Consider the following 18,692-nt stretch of genomic DNA (forward strand, 5'->3'; position numbering starts at 1 on the left):
AGAGAGGCAGTGAGTGTCAGGACACAAATGTTTCAATACCAGTTACGCATTCTGTGGTCACAAGCAAGTCACTCTGCACCTCTGCTTACCTGCCCTGAAACTGGTTTAATCATATTTAACTGCCTAAACCACAGATGTGGTGAAACTTGCAGAATGCCAGTAAACTCCTGAGGTCACAGAGCAGCAAAAGGAAACGAGAAGCTCTTAACGCACAGCATGGTTAGTTATGAATGAACTTTGGTGTAGCCTAGAGAATGTCACTTACCTGCTATTCTTCCGATTGGCATTGCGTGGTCCTCAGGAGGGGATACAGACACCATGATGTGGTTCATATAAGCTAACTCTTCTCGGTGGGACAGGTTGATTGGCTTTACCTCCCTGTGCAGCCCATCCTCAGACAACCTTGGTGGTTTGAAATCGGAGTGCCTGGGGTTCAGTATCAAAGGATGCATGATAGGGCTGGGCATCAGCTGGATGACCCTGGTGTTCTCCTGGCGAGGGCTGGAGGGCTTCTGGAGCACCTCAGAAGGAGGCGGGCAGTGGTTGTTTTCTATCGGGGACACTGAGAGAGGGTAGGGCTCCTGGTGGTTGTTCTCTTGCTGATGCCTTGTCCCCGGCACCCTGTCAGCCGGGGAGAGGCGACGGATAGTGTTGTCCAAAGGAGACTTCAGTGGCCGCTGATCGGGATCTGGTGATGGACGGTGGTTGTTGGTGATGGGTGATCTAGAACGATGCAACAGTTCAATGGTTGGGGGGTTGTGGTGGACTGTTTCTGTGGATGGTCTTGAAGGTCTCTGGACAAAGTTATCTGTGGAGAAAAAAAACCCCAAAATATAAATTGTCTATATTGTGATCAAGGTGTAGGATCTAACTGTCAAACTGCTAGCTGGGCTTACTGCGTATTGCTGTCAGTTTGGAAATGTTTTTTATTTGTGTGACCTACAGATGCCCAGAAAAACACCACATAAATGCAGATAGTTATTACTACACAGAATGAAATCAGTACTGTGAAAACAATCTCCCTCCACCACCATTTAACGGTACTTCCTGGGGAAATGTGTTAAGAGAAATCCCGTTTTGAGAAGCTGACTGGAACACACGTGAAGAAAGTAAGTTCTGATTCAGCTGTACTGTGTTTCTGTGCAAATGCTTTGAAACTTATCTCCTGCCATTCATGTCTCTACATGTGGTTCCTGTTATTGTACCATGGTGAGAGCACTGTAAGGTAGAGAGTAGAGATAAATAGGGAAAATGTCTCCAGGAAAATATTGGGTAGTAAGTTTTAGATGGTAGAGGCTTGGGTCAAGGTAGAGAATATCTTAGACTGAAATACAGACTGGGTTATCTAAAAAAACCCACTGGTGGGAAGCTCCTTGTGAAACACTAGCTAAATTTTGTTCCTGCCTTGATTTTAAGAGTGTGTAACATCTTCATAAGGATATTTTCACCTTGTTTTATTTAGTCTGTGCTGTCTACTGATGGGTTGTCCCATACAAGCACTTACATTTCTTCAGCAGGAGGACTTCTAGCATCACTTTTGCATGAGCATACTGAGGGAGATAAATCACAGCTCTAGGTCAGTGTCTTTACGTACTAACAATCCTCTCACAAATCAAAATGTTTGACATAAACAGTGCAAACTTTCAGCTTAGCTAAGGCCGTCAATTTTGACTTGGGAAATCACTGACAAAGAGGAAAATACCACCAGAGCTCAGTGACTAACAGGTTTTTATCTGAAAAACAAAGATCAAATTTCAGTACTGTTTGTTGAAAGCCTTGGATGATAAGAGAAGGAAACTGCTGGGTACATGTCAACAACTGAAACAAGTAGCTGCCGATTTGTGGCTGCCTGTTTGTTCACTCCGTTTGCTCTGATCCTCTTTAACGATTCTCTTGCTCTCTTGTCAAGGCATTGATACTCGTTGAAGACCCTGTCGAGGTGAAGACCCAGGGGCTCCTGCTGACCTGGAACTCAGGCAGGCATCAGGAGAGAGATCAGCCCTCACCCAGGGAAAGGCCTGATCAGGAAAAGCTCTAGTCCTGAGAAAATGTGCCAGGCAGTGACATAGCACCAACCCTTTTGCCTACTCCATGGATTGTTCATCTATATAAGGATGCTAAAGTCTACAGAAAACCTGAAATTTTAAGCAGAAACTACAACTAAGTGTTCCAGAACACTTATTTCACACACTTGTGGTCCCAGATCAAGAATGGTCCCATTCGTAGAGCTATTTAAGGTACTCACAATGAAACAGCTGGAGGACATGAAACTCCAGAGCTATATAATGTTCTTGTTTAAACCCAAACAGCTTTAAATACAATGTGGTCAGCTAATGTGGGATAACCCAAATGATGTGAAGATCAAAGAGCAATTAATTTACAACCATACCTACCTCTTTTCTTAAAGACTCCTTTCTTTGCCACAATACAAAGAAAACCAACCCCAAATTTTGCTCAGCGTCCTATCTTCTATAGACCATCCTCCCCCATCACTCTACATGCAAATGCACCCTGCTCATTCTGGGCCTGTAAATATACACCAGAATATTGTATTGTTTGTATTGTTTGTCCTACTTATTTCAAGTTTCTTGGCTGTGGGGAGCAGCTATCTTGAAAGCAGAAAGGAATGCCTTGTTGTGCTTTCTACCAAGCTCTCTGCAAACATTAGTTGGCTCTGACAAGCTCCAAACAGAAGCAGACCTATCTGTCTGCTCCCAAACCATAGTGATCCTGAACCAGGACAGGGTGGAGAGAAGGTAGGGGCCAAGGAACATTTTAAAAAGCAGCAAGAGGAAAAACCACAAACGCATACACACTAGTGTTCACTTTCCTTCAAGATCTTTCTCTTTAAATACTTAACTAAAGAATTTGAAGTTGCCGTTTACCATAAAACAATTCAAACTCAGCTCCAAGCAGTTCCAGTGCCACGAATGACCCTCAACAGAATAAAATCCTCATCACATTCATTCCTTGGCACATCTGATGACTGTAAGTTGAGCACATATGGTATATCATTTCCTGCAGGAATAGACTCACTCATGAGTCTGGTTCTTCATTCCGAGTGACCAACAGTCTTGAAGGGAAAGCTGTGAAAGGGAATTCAGCTCCCAGGAAAACTGCTGACCTATCTGCTCCACATAGGGATGGGTGGGGCTGCACTCTGGGAATGAGCAATTGCTGGCATGACAATCCCAAAGATTGGCACTCTTTGCTTATCCATAAAAGAAGTGCAGAGAATGATAGTGTAAGCTTCCTGTATGGCACCCCATCAAGTGACTCAGTGCTGAGTCAGAAGGACCACTGGAGATGTAGGTAATTCACTCTCCGTTGCTCATCCCTCCACAGGGACAGAGACTGCCACAGGGCAGATCCCAAGCCAATGCCAATGCGTCCTGGAGATACCCTGAACAGCTGTCAAACCCACTTTGCTTAAACTAGTAAAAAGCCACTAGATGTAAATGTTGCTCTCATCTGACTCTGGATTAACTAACTTAAAATGAAAGCACTTAGAAGCAGGATCATAAGTATATAACCTATTAGGAAATGGGCAAAAGAGACAGCAGAAGAAAATGGAAAAAGATCAGCGGAGTAAGGAGGGATTCTAAAAAAGATCCATCACCCATCAAGCTTAACCACTCAAAATTGTACCAAAGTAACACTTAGTTACACTTTGTGAGTTACTCAGGGTAAATTCCTCCTTCTCACATTCATTCTCCTTTATTACTAAGTTGCATTCTGCTGAGGGAAAATGGTAAACTTAATAGGGCTGGTTTCTCCCAAGTGACCCTGTGAAACAGGAAGAAGGAATGTCAAAATACATAAATAAATAAATTCACCTGCCTATAAATTCGTGGCATAGAGATTTTCTGATTGCTCTGTCCTGTGGCAGGCAAGCTGTAGTTTCTTTTGCTTGTTTTGAAGTTCCTCACAGCAAAACAAGAACTAATTTTTGTCATTATAAAGAAAACTTTTAAGTAACAGCATAGAGTTCTCTAAGCAAAACCAGTGGTACTATCAGCAGCCAGCGTATTGTGGGGAAGGAATCAAAGTTGTTTCTTAATCATCCTGTGCTCTGACAGGACTAGATTGCAAAGCACTTACGTTTTAAGTGACTTACACGAAAGGCCAACTCAACACCCCTGTGAAATCCTCTCTAGAGTGAAAGCTGCTCCATATCTTTAATGTAGGGGTGTCTGAGAGGGCAGCTAGTTCTTTTGTTTGAAATTTAGAAAGGGAACACTTGTGGGTGAATGCCAAGCTTCAGGAAAAAAATGGAGATTTTAATCCTGGTCTCTGAAAAGTGCTTATCTTAATACACTAGGCAACAGTCTCTTGCACAACTCTGTCAAATCAACCTCATCCTGACCTGTAGCACCCTCTCCTAAGCTGAAATATTTACACACCGATGTGGAAACACTTTGGAGTGTCCTTATCCCACCTGCTGCTGTCCTGCTCTTGGCTCAGTCTGAGTTTTGCTGGTGCCGTTTGATTCCTGCTTGCTCAGGCTGGACAGGGGCAACTTCTACAGGCCTGACAGCACCCCTGAATTTTCTCTTGCAATCCCAAATTGAATCTTGACGTAATTTGTGCATCTTTTCTCCAGTTAGCAGAGATTAGGGCGATATTCTAACTCACTTCTGTTCTCTTCTCCTGTTTACTTAAAGAAGGAACAACACTACTTTTTTCCTAGATTTTTTTTTAACTGAAAAAGTGAATTCTGCCTGATGCTTTCATGGAAGGGACCTTCTGAATGGCTTAAGCTTTATATTTTTCTGTTATTGGAGAATACCAAGAAGTACTTTAGTACGTATATTTTTAAAGAAAATAAAACCTCAATTTTCCATTGAAGGAAGCAGACTTACATTTTGACCTGTGCTAATAATGAGTCGAAGAAGCCCAAACCTGCAATTCCACAAACATATCTATTCTTTCTTCACCACCTTTGACAGGCATGGCCTGTGTGGGCACTACTAGAAAGGTAACTAATAACCTAAGCAAATAATTCTGATAGTAAAAAAAAAAAGAGAAAACCTGCAGAAAAAACCTTCTCTCAACATGAATTGCTCAATCAGCTCAAAAGCTGAGCAACATGACAGGCCCAGTGCTAGGAACCCTGGCATGACGCGATGACAGATTGTCAGCTGAAGTGAGCTTGAATTAGATGTTTTCTCTGAGGCTGCCTTGCTCTGCAAACAATTGCATCGAGTTGCATCTCCAGGATACTAAAAGTCCATGAAGCATCTTTGTCTACCTAATTGGGAGTGAGGAAAAATGAATCAATGGGGTCAATAAAACTTTCTGGTATTTTTTTAATCTGCATCTGGCATAGCTTTTAAGCAGGCTTGGAAGCAGGACAAAATAATAGAAGATAAATGGAGAATGGACAGCTGACTCCCTAGACCAGTTGATTGTTCTAAAGCTATGGAGACAAAGGGAGGAGAATAGCTTTATTTAAGTAACTTTGGAGCAAGAAAATGACATAATTCCTCACAGCCTTACCCTACACACCTCTATAATGGCAGCTCCCATAAGAATGAGACAGAGTTACCTTCATCATGATTCTGGTGTAATATGACCTCTGGCTGAGCATGGATAGAATTCCCAGGGTGGAAGAAAGGTGTGAAGAGCATACGAGCTTTCCTTTGCTTCAGGATATGCTGAAGGAGTTCATACAAAACATCACCTGAAAGACAAACAGCAGGAAAAAGGAAATGAAAACCTACATACTGCTGAGAAGACTCATTTAGCCATCTGATGCATGAATTCATGGCTCCTGGGTGCTATTTTCAGACCCAAAAATGCTTGCAGTAAAATCCTACAATTCACTGTTTTGCAAGGTTCTTTCCTGAAAGGAAAAAAAGAAAAAGAAAAGCTGCACATCATGATTCTGTGTGTGACTGTGGAAAAATGGGAGAAGGACAAGACATGGCTTTTATTAGCCCAATAGAGAGTTTTTTTCAGGCTACATGACTGCCCGTCCAAGAGCTCTAAACCTTTACAAGAAGTAGTTAGTTCGGTGTCCCACCTTCTCACAGCCTCAGTTTTTTAGATAGACCCCTCAGGACACAGGATTCTTAAACGTAGAGCCAAAGATTTATGCAATTTATGCAGTGAGTTGCTGGGAGCAAAGATGGTGCTCTTTAATTACTGCACAATCTAGGCTTTATGGGGGGAGGAGATGGAAGATGCTGTAAAGCCTCTCCATGCAACATCGGTGCCTCAGGGCCACAGGCAGTGTGCTACTAAGATACTCCATTCTAGGAAATCCACGGGACGAAGAACTCTCACTTTGAGAAGTTACTTTGGGATTGACTCAAAGACTTGAAAAGAACTGAGAGAGTTAACAATCCTGAACACCCTTGCTGTGGTGATGACTCCTGGAGATACTCAGTGCTACAGGTGTCTTGGGAACTTCTGTACCTCACTCTTGGTGTCGCGGGTTGGACTCCTGAAAAGCCCAAATGGGATCCCAAAGCTTGTTACTTCTAGCTGCTAGAATTTGTATGGAACTCACTTAAACAGGCAATATTAGACCACAGATATGAAGCGAACTAAGGAAGAAAATGCAGCAGACTTGGTGCTCTGTATGGGTGAATCTCTTCCACAGAAATGTCTTAGAGAATTGCACTGCACCAAGCTGACATGTTCTTGCCTGAATTGATTCAGATGCTTGTCTCTTTCTGGGCTGCAGGCAGGCTGGTCCCTGCTTCCCCACCCCATCCCCTGGCACCAGAATTGTTACAGCTTTCCTCAGTGGAACATATCACCACAATATTTAGTAGACCAATGGACTAGCTGCTTATTTTGTGTCTTTTTATGTATTACATCTTGTATTGATGCCATTCCGCCAACAACATCTACATGAAACTTATAGGTACTTCTACATGTTTTCTGATGTAACTGGTTGCACATTTCAAAGTGAAAATGTACAACACAGGGTAGGAAGTCTCTTGACTTCTAACTCTGCGTGTTCTCTTCTGTTTGTTACTGCTCATATTACAGACGAACAGGTTGAAGCAATAACATATCTGAAAAGGAACTTAGTGAAGTTTCACTTGGGAAACCTTGGATTTTCTGGGAGAGTTTTCTCAAGTGTGTGGGTTTTTTCAGTAGTTGTTTCTATGGGATTGTAAGCTGTACAATCCCATAGAAGCATTTGTCCCATTTGTTCCTTGTCTCTATAAACTGCCAACGCTCTACTTGTGGGCAAGTTTAGTCTCTTAGCGTGAAACAGTTAAAGCCATCCTGCTTTCCAGAGTTCAGCTTCCTTTATTTTTAGCATCTTGGCTGCTTTTACTGTCTCAGCAGTGACTTTAGGGCATTTTAAAAAGGTGATTGCAATACCTGAAAATCTAATTAAAAACAAAGCCTCGAGAACCCAGTTACCTTTTCCATGTTTAGTACATGAAAGGCTAAAAAGTGATTTTACCACATAATTTGCATCTTTGAGTGCAATAGTGGCATAATCATAACTAGTGCCTTAACACTCCAAGCAATAAGGTAGCAAATTTGTACCTCTTTTGATTTGGCCTGACAGACTAGTGAAAACGTCCATAAAGCTGGCTGTCTTTTTTTCACCTAACAGAAGAGTTATGTTTCTGCACCACCCAGATGCAGTACTGCTAGATAAGAAGGTGAAAAGCGTTTTTCACTCCCTCCCTCCTCTGCTGCTTCCCTGGGCAGCCCTAAATAGGAGAATGGCTGTGGGGCTGGGAGCCCACTTTATTGCTAGGACCACTGGGGGGAGTGGATGCAGTTCTCCTGGTTTAACCATGAGGGGAAAGGATACGGCTTTTATGTAGCTACACTCCTGAAAAACTTAATGCCTCTATGGCAAACGTTATTTCATAGTTCTTAAATTTCACATCTAGTTAATTTCTGGGAAATGTTGAGGTAATGTCCCTTTACCTACAGACATCTAAATTTTCAGGGACTGACTCAGATATCCTCTAAAAGGTTTACTGTCAGTAGGGAATACCTGGAGAGGAGGAGGAGAGAAAAATCAAAGGAGGACGCCTTTAGTTCGGTTATTTCATTCCAAATTTAGGTAAATAAGAGCTTAACCTTCTGCATAAAGTAAGGATTTGCAAGTCAGAGGCTCTTCTCTGTGAACACTCTACTTCCAGCCTACAAACATTTTAATCCTACCCATTTCAAGTGCCCTCACAGCACACAAGGGGAAGAGCGGGGGCATAACTTGTAGGCAGCAAGGCACTGGGATGATAAGAGGAGTTGCAAACTTTAATATAATATACATATAGGTGTATATTATATATTTATTAATATAATTAATATAAGATACATAAAGGTGTCCCTTACAGTCCTTGCCCACATCCCCACTTTCAATACTCCTTTTGCCTTAAGCAGGGCTAATTTTTTTGATTAAATGATTCAAAGTGGTGCAACAGAATTAAAAAAAAAAAGACATTTCTAGGCATCAGTTTTCACTATTGTATTACACTGGCAATAGGCGTTAATGTTCGGCACCTCCTTCCATACAAAATTAGCCCTGGATTTGAAGCACATGCTTAAAAAAACTTCATATACACTAAACATAAGCCACAGTTTGTGAGGCAGATTCTGCAGGAAGATGGTTGTGGGGGTGCATTCAAGGGAGTTGCCAAGCAGCTTGACGCAGAATTAGTGCCACGGCTTGTTTATCAGCTGGATCCAAGCAGCACCAGCTGTACTTCTGCACCCAGCCAGCCTTGCACTGGAAGCCTCCTCACAGCAATTCTGTCACCGCTTGGTCCAAACCCTTTGATCACCTATGGTGATTGAATTACGAGCCTTTATATTTAACAGGAGTACCTTGTATGGTCACAAAAGCAAAGCTCACAATTCATATTTAGTTAAACATCCCTGACAAAGGAGGGCAGAGACTTACTCTGTAAAACTGGAGCAGACGGACCGCAGGGGATATAAATACAGGCAGGCAACATACACATTTCCAAATCTTCTTTGTGAATAAATGAAGACATAATTTGAGCAATAGGCAGACTGATTCACACACCTGTCTTGTGCTGTGCCTTGGGCTGGACTCCAGCATGTGAGAGAATATGGGAAGGTAAAGCAAAGCCCACAGGGGCTGTTAAATAGAGGAAAGGTCCCCCGGGGAGGAGTTCTGCAGCCACTTTTAGCGGCACTGTCAGCCAAGCCAACTGTGAGGCAAAATGCTAATATGGGCTTCTTAAAGAGGCTGGAGCACTTGATTAACTTGCTGTAGTTGGGTCTGTGAAAAGATAAGCTTTTACCGGGAAGAGCTGGAAGTCACGAAGTGCTGCCAGAGAAGCTGGCTTTCTGGGACTTCTGCAGGGAGTTTTCACTAGAAACAGGTTGGATGTTTGGGTCTGAGTTTGGATTTGCATTCAAATCTGCATACAACTCAGGTGCATCAGGATTTCATTCCCTCCTTGTCCTTTTTGTCCTTGCCTCATACAAGTGTCTCTGTCCTCCCTCTCCTCCCATTGCCCAGCCCACCCCAACAGACGTGACCGTTTCCTCCTCTGACCCTTTCCAGATTTTGCTGCAGCTTCCTCTATTTTCAATCATAACTTCTGTAAATAATCCCCACCTGAATGAGGAGACCTGTATCGAAAGTCCTCTTTGGTCAGGAGCAGCAGAGCCTTGCCGTTCATCTCAAAAGTGTTGCTCTCAATCGGCCTCAAGGAAAACTCCTTCTCCGCCCACCTGAGCCACTGTGTCACATCATCCCTGCTCCAGTAAATGGGCTGCAAACCTGTGGCAGGAAGAGACCATGATTGTGTTACCAAATCGAGTCAAGGCATGGGAATACAGGCAAACATCAGTGAATCCCCCTTTCTCCCCACATCATAATGTGCAAAGTCTCGGGGGAAGGTGTAGGAGAGGAATGTCACATTGACGCAGAATTACTCTAAGCACTGGATTGTGAAATACTTTATTAGTTTAGGCACTTTGGTTTATCTGTGATATGGTGAGAAACAAGAACTGCCTCAGCATCCTGAAAAAAGCTTCTGGGACATTATTTCATTCCAGGTTTCCACTGTCAAATGGGATTTTCCTCCAGCTGCTCCTTCTGAGGTGCAGAGCAGGCAGGAGGCAAAGTCCTTAGCCCCATCCATCCTTGGAGCGTATCCTTTCATAGCAGAGAGGCGTGCTCTCTCCTCATGACACCTGTAAAGTCATCAGTCAAGAATAATGAAAAGTAGTCAGATGCAAGAGAGCTACGGCCACACTCTCCTCTAGCTGGCTGGGGTCTGTAAAGGAGGGCTGGTTAACACAGCCACTGTAACAGCGCGTCTGTAAGTGTGTATCAGCGTGGATATGGTTGAGAAAGGTGTGTTCCAACCAGCCCACCCCTCCTGCAGATGCCGTTACGCTAGCAGACTACTCCCACCCTGGAGAGGAAAATAAGCGCTGAGGCTGCGGCACATTTAGCACTGCTTTAGCTTGTGTTTCCTGTATAGCAATAAAACATTACCAATGTAACTCTGTCCACGTAAGGGTGGCATGCCACTTTATAGTAAAATAGCAGGTATGTTCAGTTTGGGCACAGATCTTCCAGGTCTCCAAGGAGAATCTGGCACTCCCTTTCTCCCAGCCAGCTCGTACAGCATATACAGCCTAGACTACCGTGTTTACCCACAGGGGCCCAACCCAGTTACCATGAAAGTCAAAGACCTTTCGCCTGCTACCTTTATTGGGCCCAGGCAGAGAGGCTTGGGGGGTGTGATGATTCAATATCTGTTTTACAGACAAATTTAAAATAGCTTCCTTCCCCTGGAGAGAAGGCAGCACGGCGAAGAGCTGTTTATACCCAGGTAGAGAGATTATCTCCAATCCACTGGGAGATAAAAGCTTTCTTTCCTTTTCCCCCTTGTGAGATGACTCATTGTTTGACTTGCTACAATGTGTTGCGTAGAAATGAAAGCTTCACACTGTGCATAGGAACATAAAATTTGCCGTATCTGATCAGATCTCTGGTACACAGCCTCTGGCAGGGGCTAATACCTTACGCTTCAGAGGAAGACGAACCTCCCTTCCTCATATTGCACCTGGCTGATTGTATGCTGCGCATGGGAAGAAATTTCCTTCCTGGCACACCATTCTCTGAGATCTGATTACCCTCCTCCTACCAAGCACTAAAAGAAACCTGGGAGAGTTGTACCGCTCTGTTTTGTTTTGCGTTTTTACTTCTTTAACAGATAGGCAACCCTTTTTTTCTGTTTTAGCAAGAGGTCACATGCAGTGAATTACTTTCTGCTGCTATGCCAGATTCCCAGACAGCAGCTTTGGAAAGTCCCAGAGCCACAGCTGCATACAGAACTGAATCTCAGTCGGAAAAGGAATTGAGATCGAGCCTGAGAAAGGGTCAGAGCTGGCCTAAGGAAGGGACGTCTGCATGGCAGCAGCAAGAATTTCCATTGGCTTTCAGCTGCCCCTGCAGCAATGTATTATGTGCCACACAGAAACAAGAAGTAGCATTTATTTATTTATGAAGGACTTAAATTCTCTTCCCCCTGTTGAATTAGGGTCTGATTACCGGGGTCAGAGTTTTCTGTAGGACCTTTCTTTTTGAAGGGACTGGGATGAGGTGTAGACTTGATCAGAGACCTGGAAACCATCTTCTAAAATGCCAGAGTGAGGTTCATCTTTTGCTGAATACGGGGCTATTCCTGCAGAAAACACTCCAGACCCTTGGCCACTCCTGGGCAGCATGTACACTGACTGCAGCTAAAAGAGAAGACGTGATGCAGCCAGACTGTAACCTAGGAAAGGGTTTAAAAGACCATCTGAGGAGTGCTTGAAAAGCTCATGCGTGGTTTATCTCAGCCTCCCCCTTTGCCATGCCGTGTAAGTAATAAATTGCCCAAAGGAGCACTGTCATGTGGAAATCTAACTGGACTTCTGATGCGTATGAGGTACAAAACAAAACAAAACATCACTGGGAAAATCAGGCTGACACGGACAGAGCTATATGATAACTTCACATGAAGAGCACGTTCCCTTATAGATAACAACCTAATAAATAAATCACTCCCTGTACAAACATAAATCAACGTTTCCCATGTGCTGGTGACCGTATTTTTGCTTTTCCTTCAACTAATACAAAAGTACCACGTCTAAATAGAGTTTTAGCTTGATCAGCGCTAGTCCCAGAACAGCCAGAGAAGCCACACAGACTGGGACCAGCCACGTGTGCTGTGCTGGCAACTCTCAAACAGACCCAACGCTTCACACTGCAAATCGGGTCTCTGCTGGGTTTCAGCATCATCTCCAAAGCTTGTAAGAAAAGCCCCAAAGTAGTAGGATCTGGGACCACGTGGCTTCTAGTTACTGAGAATCAGCAAGCAGCCTAATTCAGTCTGGCTATCGCTGAAATGAGGGGGTGGATGCACCACATCTCTCCACCCATGGGGTGGTACCGTAATTAAATACTTAAATTGCGTTCAGAAGATAAAAAGTGCAATAAAGTAAGTTAACTGCTTTTCCCTAGATGGATTGCCTCTTCTCTCATTTCCCTCCCTCCCTGCCTTGCTGCTTTCCTGGGAAGTTAGTTTCTTCCAAAAAACCCTCTTTAGTTGCCTCCACTGCATGCCCATTTGCTTTGTGTGGCTGAACCAGTTCAGTCGCAGGCGGCTTTCCTGGGGGTGCAGACCGGTGTTGCTGAAAGTGTTTCAGAAACAGCCATTCAAAAAATAATTCTTTCATGTGCAGTACAGCATTTACTAAACTTGTACCCTACCTTCTTTGCCCTTTCTTAAAAAGAAGCACTTGGTTTTGTGAAAACAAGGGCATGAGAGGGTTGGCTTTGCAGCTGAAGGGATTTTACAGCACAGCACACATAGCTATCAGTAGGTCCTGAAAATGCTTTCCTATAGTTTCCATGAAAGAAAAACTAATCCCGCTTATACAATTTTTCTTTTTTTGGATGCTGTTTCTTATTTTCCCCTCTCCATCTTCTCTTTTATTGTCATTCCCACAGTGGAGGAAAATGGGCTCTTTTTATCTCTCCAGTTTTATTCTCTGTGAAAGCTAACAGCGTTGTCTTCAACTAACAAAGATATTTACCAAGCAGAATAAAGTGAGGAAAATGAGTGCTGTGTTACAAAATGAGGACAGAGTTTTGCCTGCTGAACTGACTGTTGAAATTAGTGGGAAGGCTTTGCTGCTTTTAGTAGGTGCAGATCAGACATGGGGGATGCTGCCCTTCTCCCGGTCTGCCCTCTTGGTGGCCAGTGTCACTACAGACTTTAGAGGGTGAATTTTGACCTGGGAGTTGGACCTGGCTCTGCTCCCATCTCTGCTGTTGCTCCACTGGCTGAAATCTGGCAAGCATTCCCAACCTTGGTCTCCCTGTCTGCATAGTGTGAAAATAAACAACAAAAACTTCTTGAACTCAGTAGCTGAAAGCACGTTAGACAAAGCCATGTAAACCATCATAACCCGGCTCTGCGAGACCCAGCGTATTCTCTAGTCTGTCTTCTGTCAGCTTCCAAGTACCACCTCCAACAGAGTAAAATACAGCAATTTATAGACACGTTTATAATCTGACAGCTTCATATGCATTAAACAGGGAGCAAAATTCCTGCTCACCTTTCTAATGCCGCAGGCTGGCACACTGGCATCTTAATAGATTATCTACTTCTGTCGCTTATTCCTCACTGAAGTCCTGTTGCTAACACTTGTTACACTAGCTACCTTATAAATGGTGAGAGTGATCAATTCTCAGGCTCCAGGGCACAAGCTGATAACCATCTGGACTGCAGAAGAAATCCACTCTCCGTTCCTTTCTATTCTTGCACAGGAGAAACAAGTACAATGAAGAGGGGCCGACGGGGTAATTTACACCTTCTTCTTCAAGTAAAATTGTTTACATATGTTCAGGCACTTACACACATGCACACACACACACACACACACAGAGCAGAATGTACTGGTCTGCTGAAGAGGAGTTTAAGCTGATGGTCCCTGACAAGTTCACTCCTTTTGACAGTGAGCCCCTCAGGAATCTCAAGCATGGTCAGGCTTTGAGGTCGGAAAAAACAGAGCGCTCTGCTCACCTAGTATAACCTTCTGCACAAAAAACTACACAGCCAGCAATATTTGCATCTGACCACAAACTTCTGGTGAGGTTACAACTTTGTTTTTTGAAGAGATGTAGCCAACCTTGAATCTTGCAAAGCACTCGTATTCAGCATCTCCTTCTTTGCTTTGGAAGACAGGGTACACGTTTCATGGTATGAGTTGCTACGTACGGTGTATGTAACAGATACATCTAAAACATGAAGTATAATGTACTGAAAACGTGAAGTATAATGTACCGTAGGCTGTTTTCACCTTGACTCATTTTGGAACAATCTAAAGACACAAATCCAATGCGAAGTGTGCTGTACAGTACCACTGAGAGCTGTTGTTCTGTTTTAGTTTCGATATGAGGACGCAGCTACACAACAGCACGCATGATGGAAACAGCATTCACACTAAGTTTCGTCTAACTTTTTGTTCCACTTCGGCCGGGCACTCCATCCTTACGCCTGGCCGCCCGGCAGGCAGGCTGCTGAGGCAAGAAGGGGCTAAAGACAGATCTCTCATTTATCTGTGCTTTCTGCAGGGCAGACAGAATTGTTCTCACTCCCACGCCGAAAACTACTTGGCGCAGTTGGGCAAACAGCAAAGGGGCCAGCACATGCAAATCAGCAGCTGGTTTCCAAACAGCCAGGGACAGATGCATCACCACTGGCAGCGTCAGGCAGGCCAGCTCTGACTATAGGGCAGTACTTGAGCTTTTAGTAGGAGAACAGTGCTGGAGAAATTCAGAAGACCTGAATGTCTGCTACCAACTAGCACTTTATGAACTGAAGCTTTCTTTTTAATTAATAGAATTATTCCATGTTACCCACAAAGCATAATATGTGATTCTGCATATGATGGTGTATGTCAAGCAGCAGAGGGGCATGAGGTTGTGTTTTTCTCTTCATTTCTGTGTAAAGGCAACATGATCTGGAGGAAAAACATAGGATTAGATTCCAATCCTTCTCCCAAGCTCTGCCAGAGCAACTTTTTAAAAGTCCCCTCCTTCTGACTCACTTCTTTGGGAAGCTAGACTACCAAAATGCAAAGAGGTGTCATGGGGCTTGGCCAGTTAACATCTGAAATGCTTCGAAAGTGCAAGATGCCACACAGCTGCTTCAAATGACTATGGTTCAATACTCCCGCGGTGCTGTCTCTGCCGCTCTCTGGTTCCCTGTTCAGAGGTATTGATTGTTGCTGCAGACCAGGTGCCCTGTTCTGATAGCGCGCTCAAACCTGACAGCACAAACCACGACGTACTGCTCCCCGAGAAGGGCTGCAGAGCTGAGCTCAACAGCAGTGTGCCAATCATGCTTAAGGGGGTTTCAAACTAAAGCCCAAGCTGGGCGTTGGGGTCCTCCCGAGGCAGGAATTTGATGCTCTCAGTGGTGTGGAGCTGCCACACCGATCTCTTACCCTGAGTGACTTCCCCGCAGCTACCAGCGCTGGCAGGCTCCCACCCATGGGGCACTCAGCAGCTCTTCAAGATTACCGTTGCTAGGGAAGGTAAAGGCAGAAAGATTAAGGACCTTGCTTTCTCAGGAAGCCTTTCTAATTCCCCAGAGGAGGGGAACGGGTGACACAGATAGCTTAGCTATCCCCATGCAGATGTCCAGCCTAAATAAGTGCCTTCTGGGCCCACTCTTGGGTTGGCATACGTGTGGAAGATGCAGCCCTGCCACAGGATAAACCCTGTATCTCTGGTGGTCCGTGAGCTTGCTGTTCTGAGTAGGGGACAGAGGTCTGGTGTGTGGTGATGGGCCCGGCCACTTGCTCGTTTCAGCAGGTGCCACTTGACCCAGGTAGTGGAGAACCAGTGGCCACTCGCTGCTGTTGGCCCGTAGGGATTGCCTCATCCTACAGTACAGAGATGGCTCTGCAGTTTGGAGGCCCAGAGATAAGCAAAGGTAGAAAAGGAGGAAAAGGTTAATCCTGGCTAATCCTCAGAGAGAATTATTTGGGAGGTGAGTACAAACTGGTACAAGAGAAATGGATGGCAGCAGATGAAAATGCGCCTTTACAGGTCTTGTTAAGGAAAAACGATTGGACAGGGAACAGAGGAGTCATGTGATGGGCAGGGAGACCCCAGCGAGGCTTGTGTGTCCTTTAAAAAGGTCTGAAACTGCCTGTAATCAGAATGACAAGGCTTTGGGAAGCTTCCTACGCTGCTGAGAACAGAGGGCGAAACAGCTTTTTCAGTAGTAATCTGAAATAAAAGGCACAGGCTCATGTCTCCTGCTGTCCTGTTGAACAGGGTATTAGAGGTAGAGCACAAGTGCAGGTAATGCTCTGTGCACCGTGTCTGCTCTGGGGCCTCTGGGTCTGCAGACGTCTACAGAAACAAACCTAGTGAAGCACTGGGCTGGGTTTCTGCCATGCTGACTTTGCTAGCGTGGTGCCCTGTGAACCAGCTCTTCTCACTGTCTGTACAGAGACCCTGGAAAGTTGACACACCCAAATCCCTTAGGGCTTCAGGGTCATAAAATAAATAAAATTGCTTTTCTAATGCAGCCTTTGGAAAGCCCGTAAGAAACATATTGATCGGAAAATGCTTGATTAGAATGATCAAGCTCTAAGCTCTCATACAGGGAAATAAATCTTTTCAATTCCCCACACCCAGTGCCAAGCTCAGCTTCCTGGAAGCAACTATGGCCCTTTCTGGAACTGAGGTGAAAATCCCATGTTCCATCACCTCCCCTGACCTGCTGACATTACACATGGTTTGCATTTGCTGATCAAATGCACAAGCAGGACTCTAAATTAGCTTGCTGGGCTGAGATAGCTCGCTGATTAATGATGGCAGATGAAGTCACCGGTGCAAAAACCCCACAAAATCTGAAGTCTGTGTAAGCGGGAAAGGAGGGAAGAAAGGCCACACTCTACAGAATTCAACTTTCTCACTCTACAGCCAAACCATTTCTTTGCAGATAGAGTTAGTAAATGAAGTAATTCTCTTACACAAAATTACTCAGCTACGTCTAAGACCACCTGCCCCAGCAACAGTCAGAAAAGTCCCTGAACACTGCAGACCAATTCCTGAAGTCCTTAAGAGTTGTACCTGCTGTCAGAACAAAGCCTCATGTGCAACCCCAGTCATTTAACGTGGCCAGTTGTGCTGCATTTCTTGTAACTGAAATCAGCATTTGACCCACAGCAGCTGCTTCTCTCCTTTCTGTTTTCCATCTGCATCATCTGGAGTTAGCTTGCAGAGAAAGCGGACCTTAGGATGTAGCCCTCCTTCCTCTGTGAGCTGCCCCGTTTTGGGATCAGGCAGTCTGCAGCCTGAAAAAGAGAATTCACCCAGGACGGGGCAAACAGTCTAGATAAAAGGTGCTGGTATGCATGCTGAAGTGGCCAGAGTTTGAAGTTCTGGAAGGGAAAAGCTACCAGCCAAAGAAGCAAGCAACTGCAGAGGTGATGAAAAGACCAGCCTGTTTTCTAGGCACTCATTCTAAAGCCATGTCCAAGAGCTTTCAAGAACTGCGCAGAACGGCTCCAGCTTCCTTTTGTGTTGTTTGCAAAACCTTCCTAGAAGCCTGAGGAGAGCTCTCCTTCCAGGGCAGGGTGAAGGCTGGCTTTCTGCATCTGGGCACCACATTCAGAGAAGGCCAGAGCGTAACAGTGAGTCAGTGAGCCGCAGACAGCACAGTGCCGTTCGGCTGACTACAGTCATTCGGCCACTACCGTGCTCAGGAAAGAACTTGCTTGGGTCCCGGACAACCCCTTCTCTTTGCTCATGCTGTGTCCATCGGCAGAGAGGGCAGGTGACCATGGGATTCCTACCAGAGTGGCTTGTGCAACACAAGCAGCTGGCAGGGGGATGGGGAATGGGGAAATGTTGGTTTGGATCTGCTCCCAGTTACAGTCTTAATCCACTCCTGACTCCTTCTCAACCAATTTTTGGCCATTTTCCATGGAGCAGACATTGCTTTCCTACTGTTCCCTTCCAAAAGGAGTTGAAAGAAATGTCTTCTGTTGTTTTTTTCCTTGTATGTGCAAAAACTATATCCTAAACGAAACTAGCTGAGCCCTGACAATGGCACGGGTTAGTTAGCTCAGAAGACCACGCTGCCAGAAGCAAGTAGTTTTGCAAGTAGAAGTCAAGGAGATTATAAAAACTTTAATTTTCTTCTCAGCAACTCTTCATTGTTTCAAAACAATTTATCTTAATCCAGGTCAATGTTCAGGTCTAACAAACATTCTTTACAGCTTTCCTGTATTGGATACAGCCACTGCTGATACTAGTATTTGTAATACATGCACACTTACACTACGCAGTGCCTTTCAACTGCAGACAGATTAGATTGTTATATCTGTTTTATAGATGTGAGGCACAAAGTCATTGGACACCCGCCCATACCCCGAATCTGCTATAAGAGGCATCAAATCCAGGAACTGTATTCTGCTTCTCTTTACAACTGGACAAATGCAGAGCATCTTTATGTCCTTAACACCTACTTTTCCTTCCCGCTTCTTGTATCACTTATTTGGTGCATCCTGGCAACAGTAATTTTAAAGATAAAAAAGATAAAACTATGCTAGAATGAACTGTCAATACATGCTGTTTCTTTCTTTTAACACAATATGTTCCTGATCCCTGTCTGGGATGTTGAAGATTAGAAATAAATTGATCTTGG

General features: G+C 44.4%; 1 protein-coding gene across 2 annotated transcripts in view; it reads right to left on the reverse strand.

Annotated features, from left to right (window-relative positions):
• ETV6 (ETS variant transcription factor 6) overlaps positions 1–18,692 on the reverse strand; it is a 138,983-nt gene that overhangs the window by 24,429 nt on the left and 95,862 nt on the right. For both annotated transcript variants that reach the window (XM_074872087.1, XM_074872086.1), the window contains exons 3-5: positions 9,575–9,739; positions 5,549–5,683; positions 266–808 (exon numbers count right to left, since the gene is read on the reverse strand). In XM_074872087.1, coding sequence (XP_074728188.1) covers positions 266–808; positions 5,549–5,683; positions 9,575–9,739 — 843 coding nt within the window. The remainder of the gene's footprint in view (positions 1–265; positions 809–5,548; positions 5,684–9,574; positions 9,740–18,692) is intronic.

Source organism: Strix uralensis, chromosome 5, assembly GCF_047716275.1.
Source record: "Strix uralensis isolate ZFMK-TIS-50842 chromosome 5, bStrUra1, whole genome shotgun sequence".
In the NCBI taxonomy this organism is placed as follows: Eukaryota; Metazoa; Chordata; class Aves; order Strigiformes; family Strigidae; genus Strix; species Strix uralensis.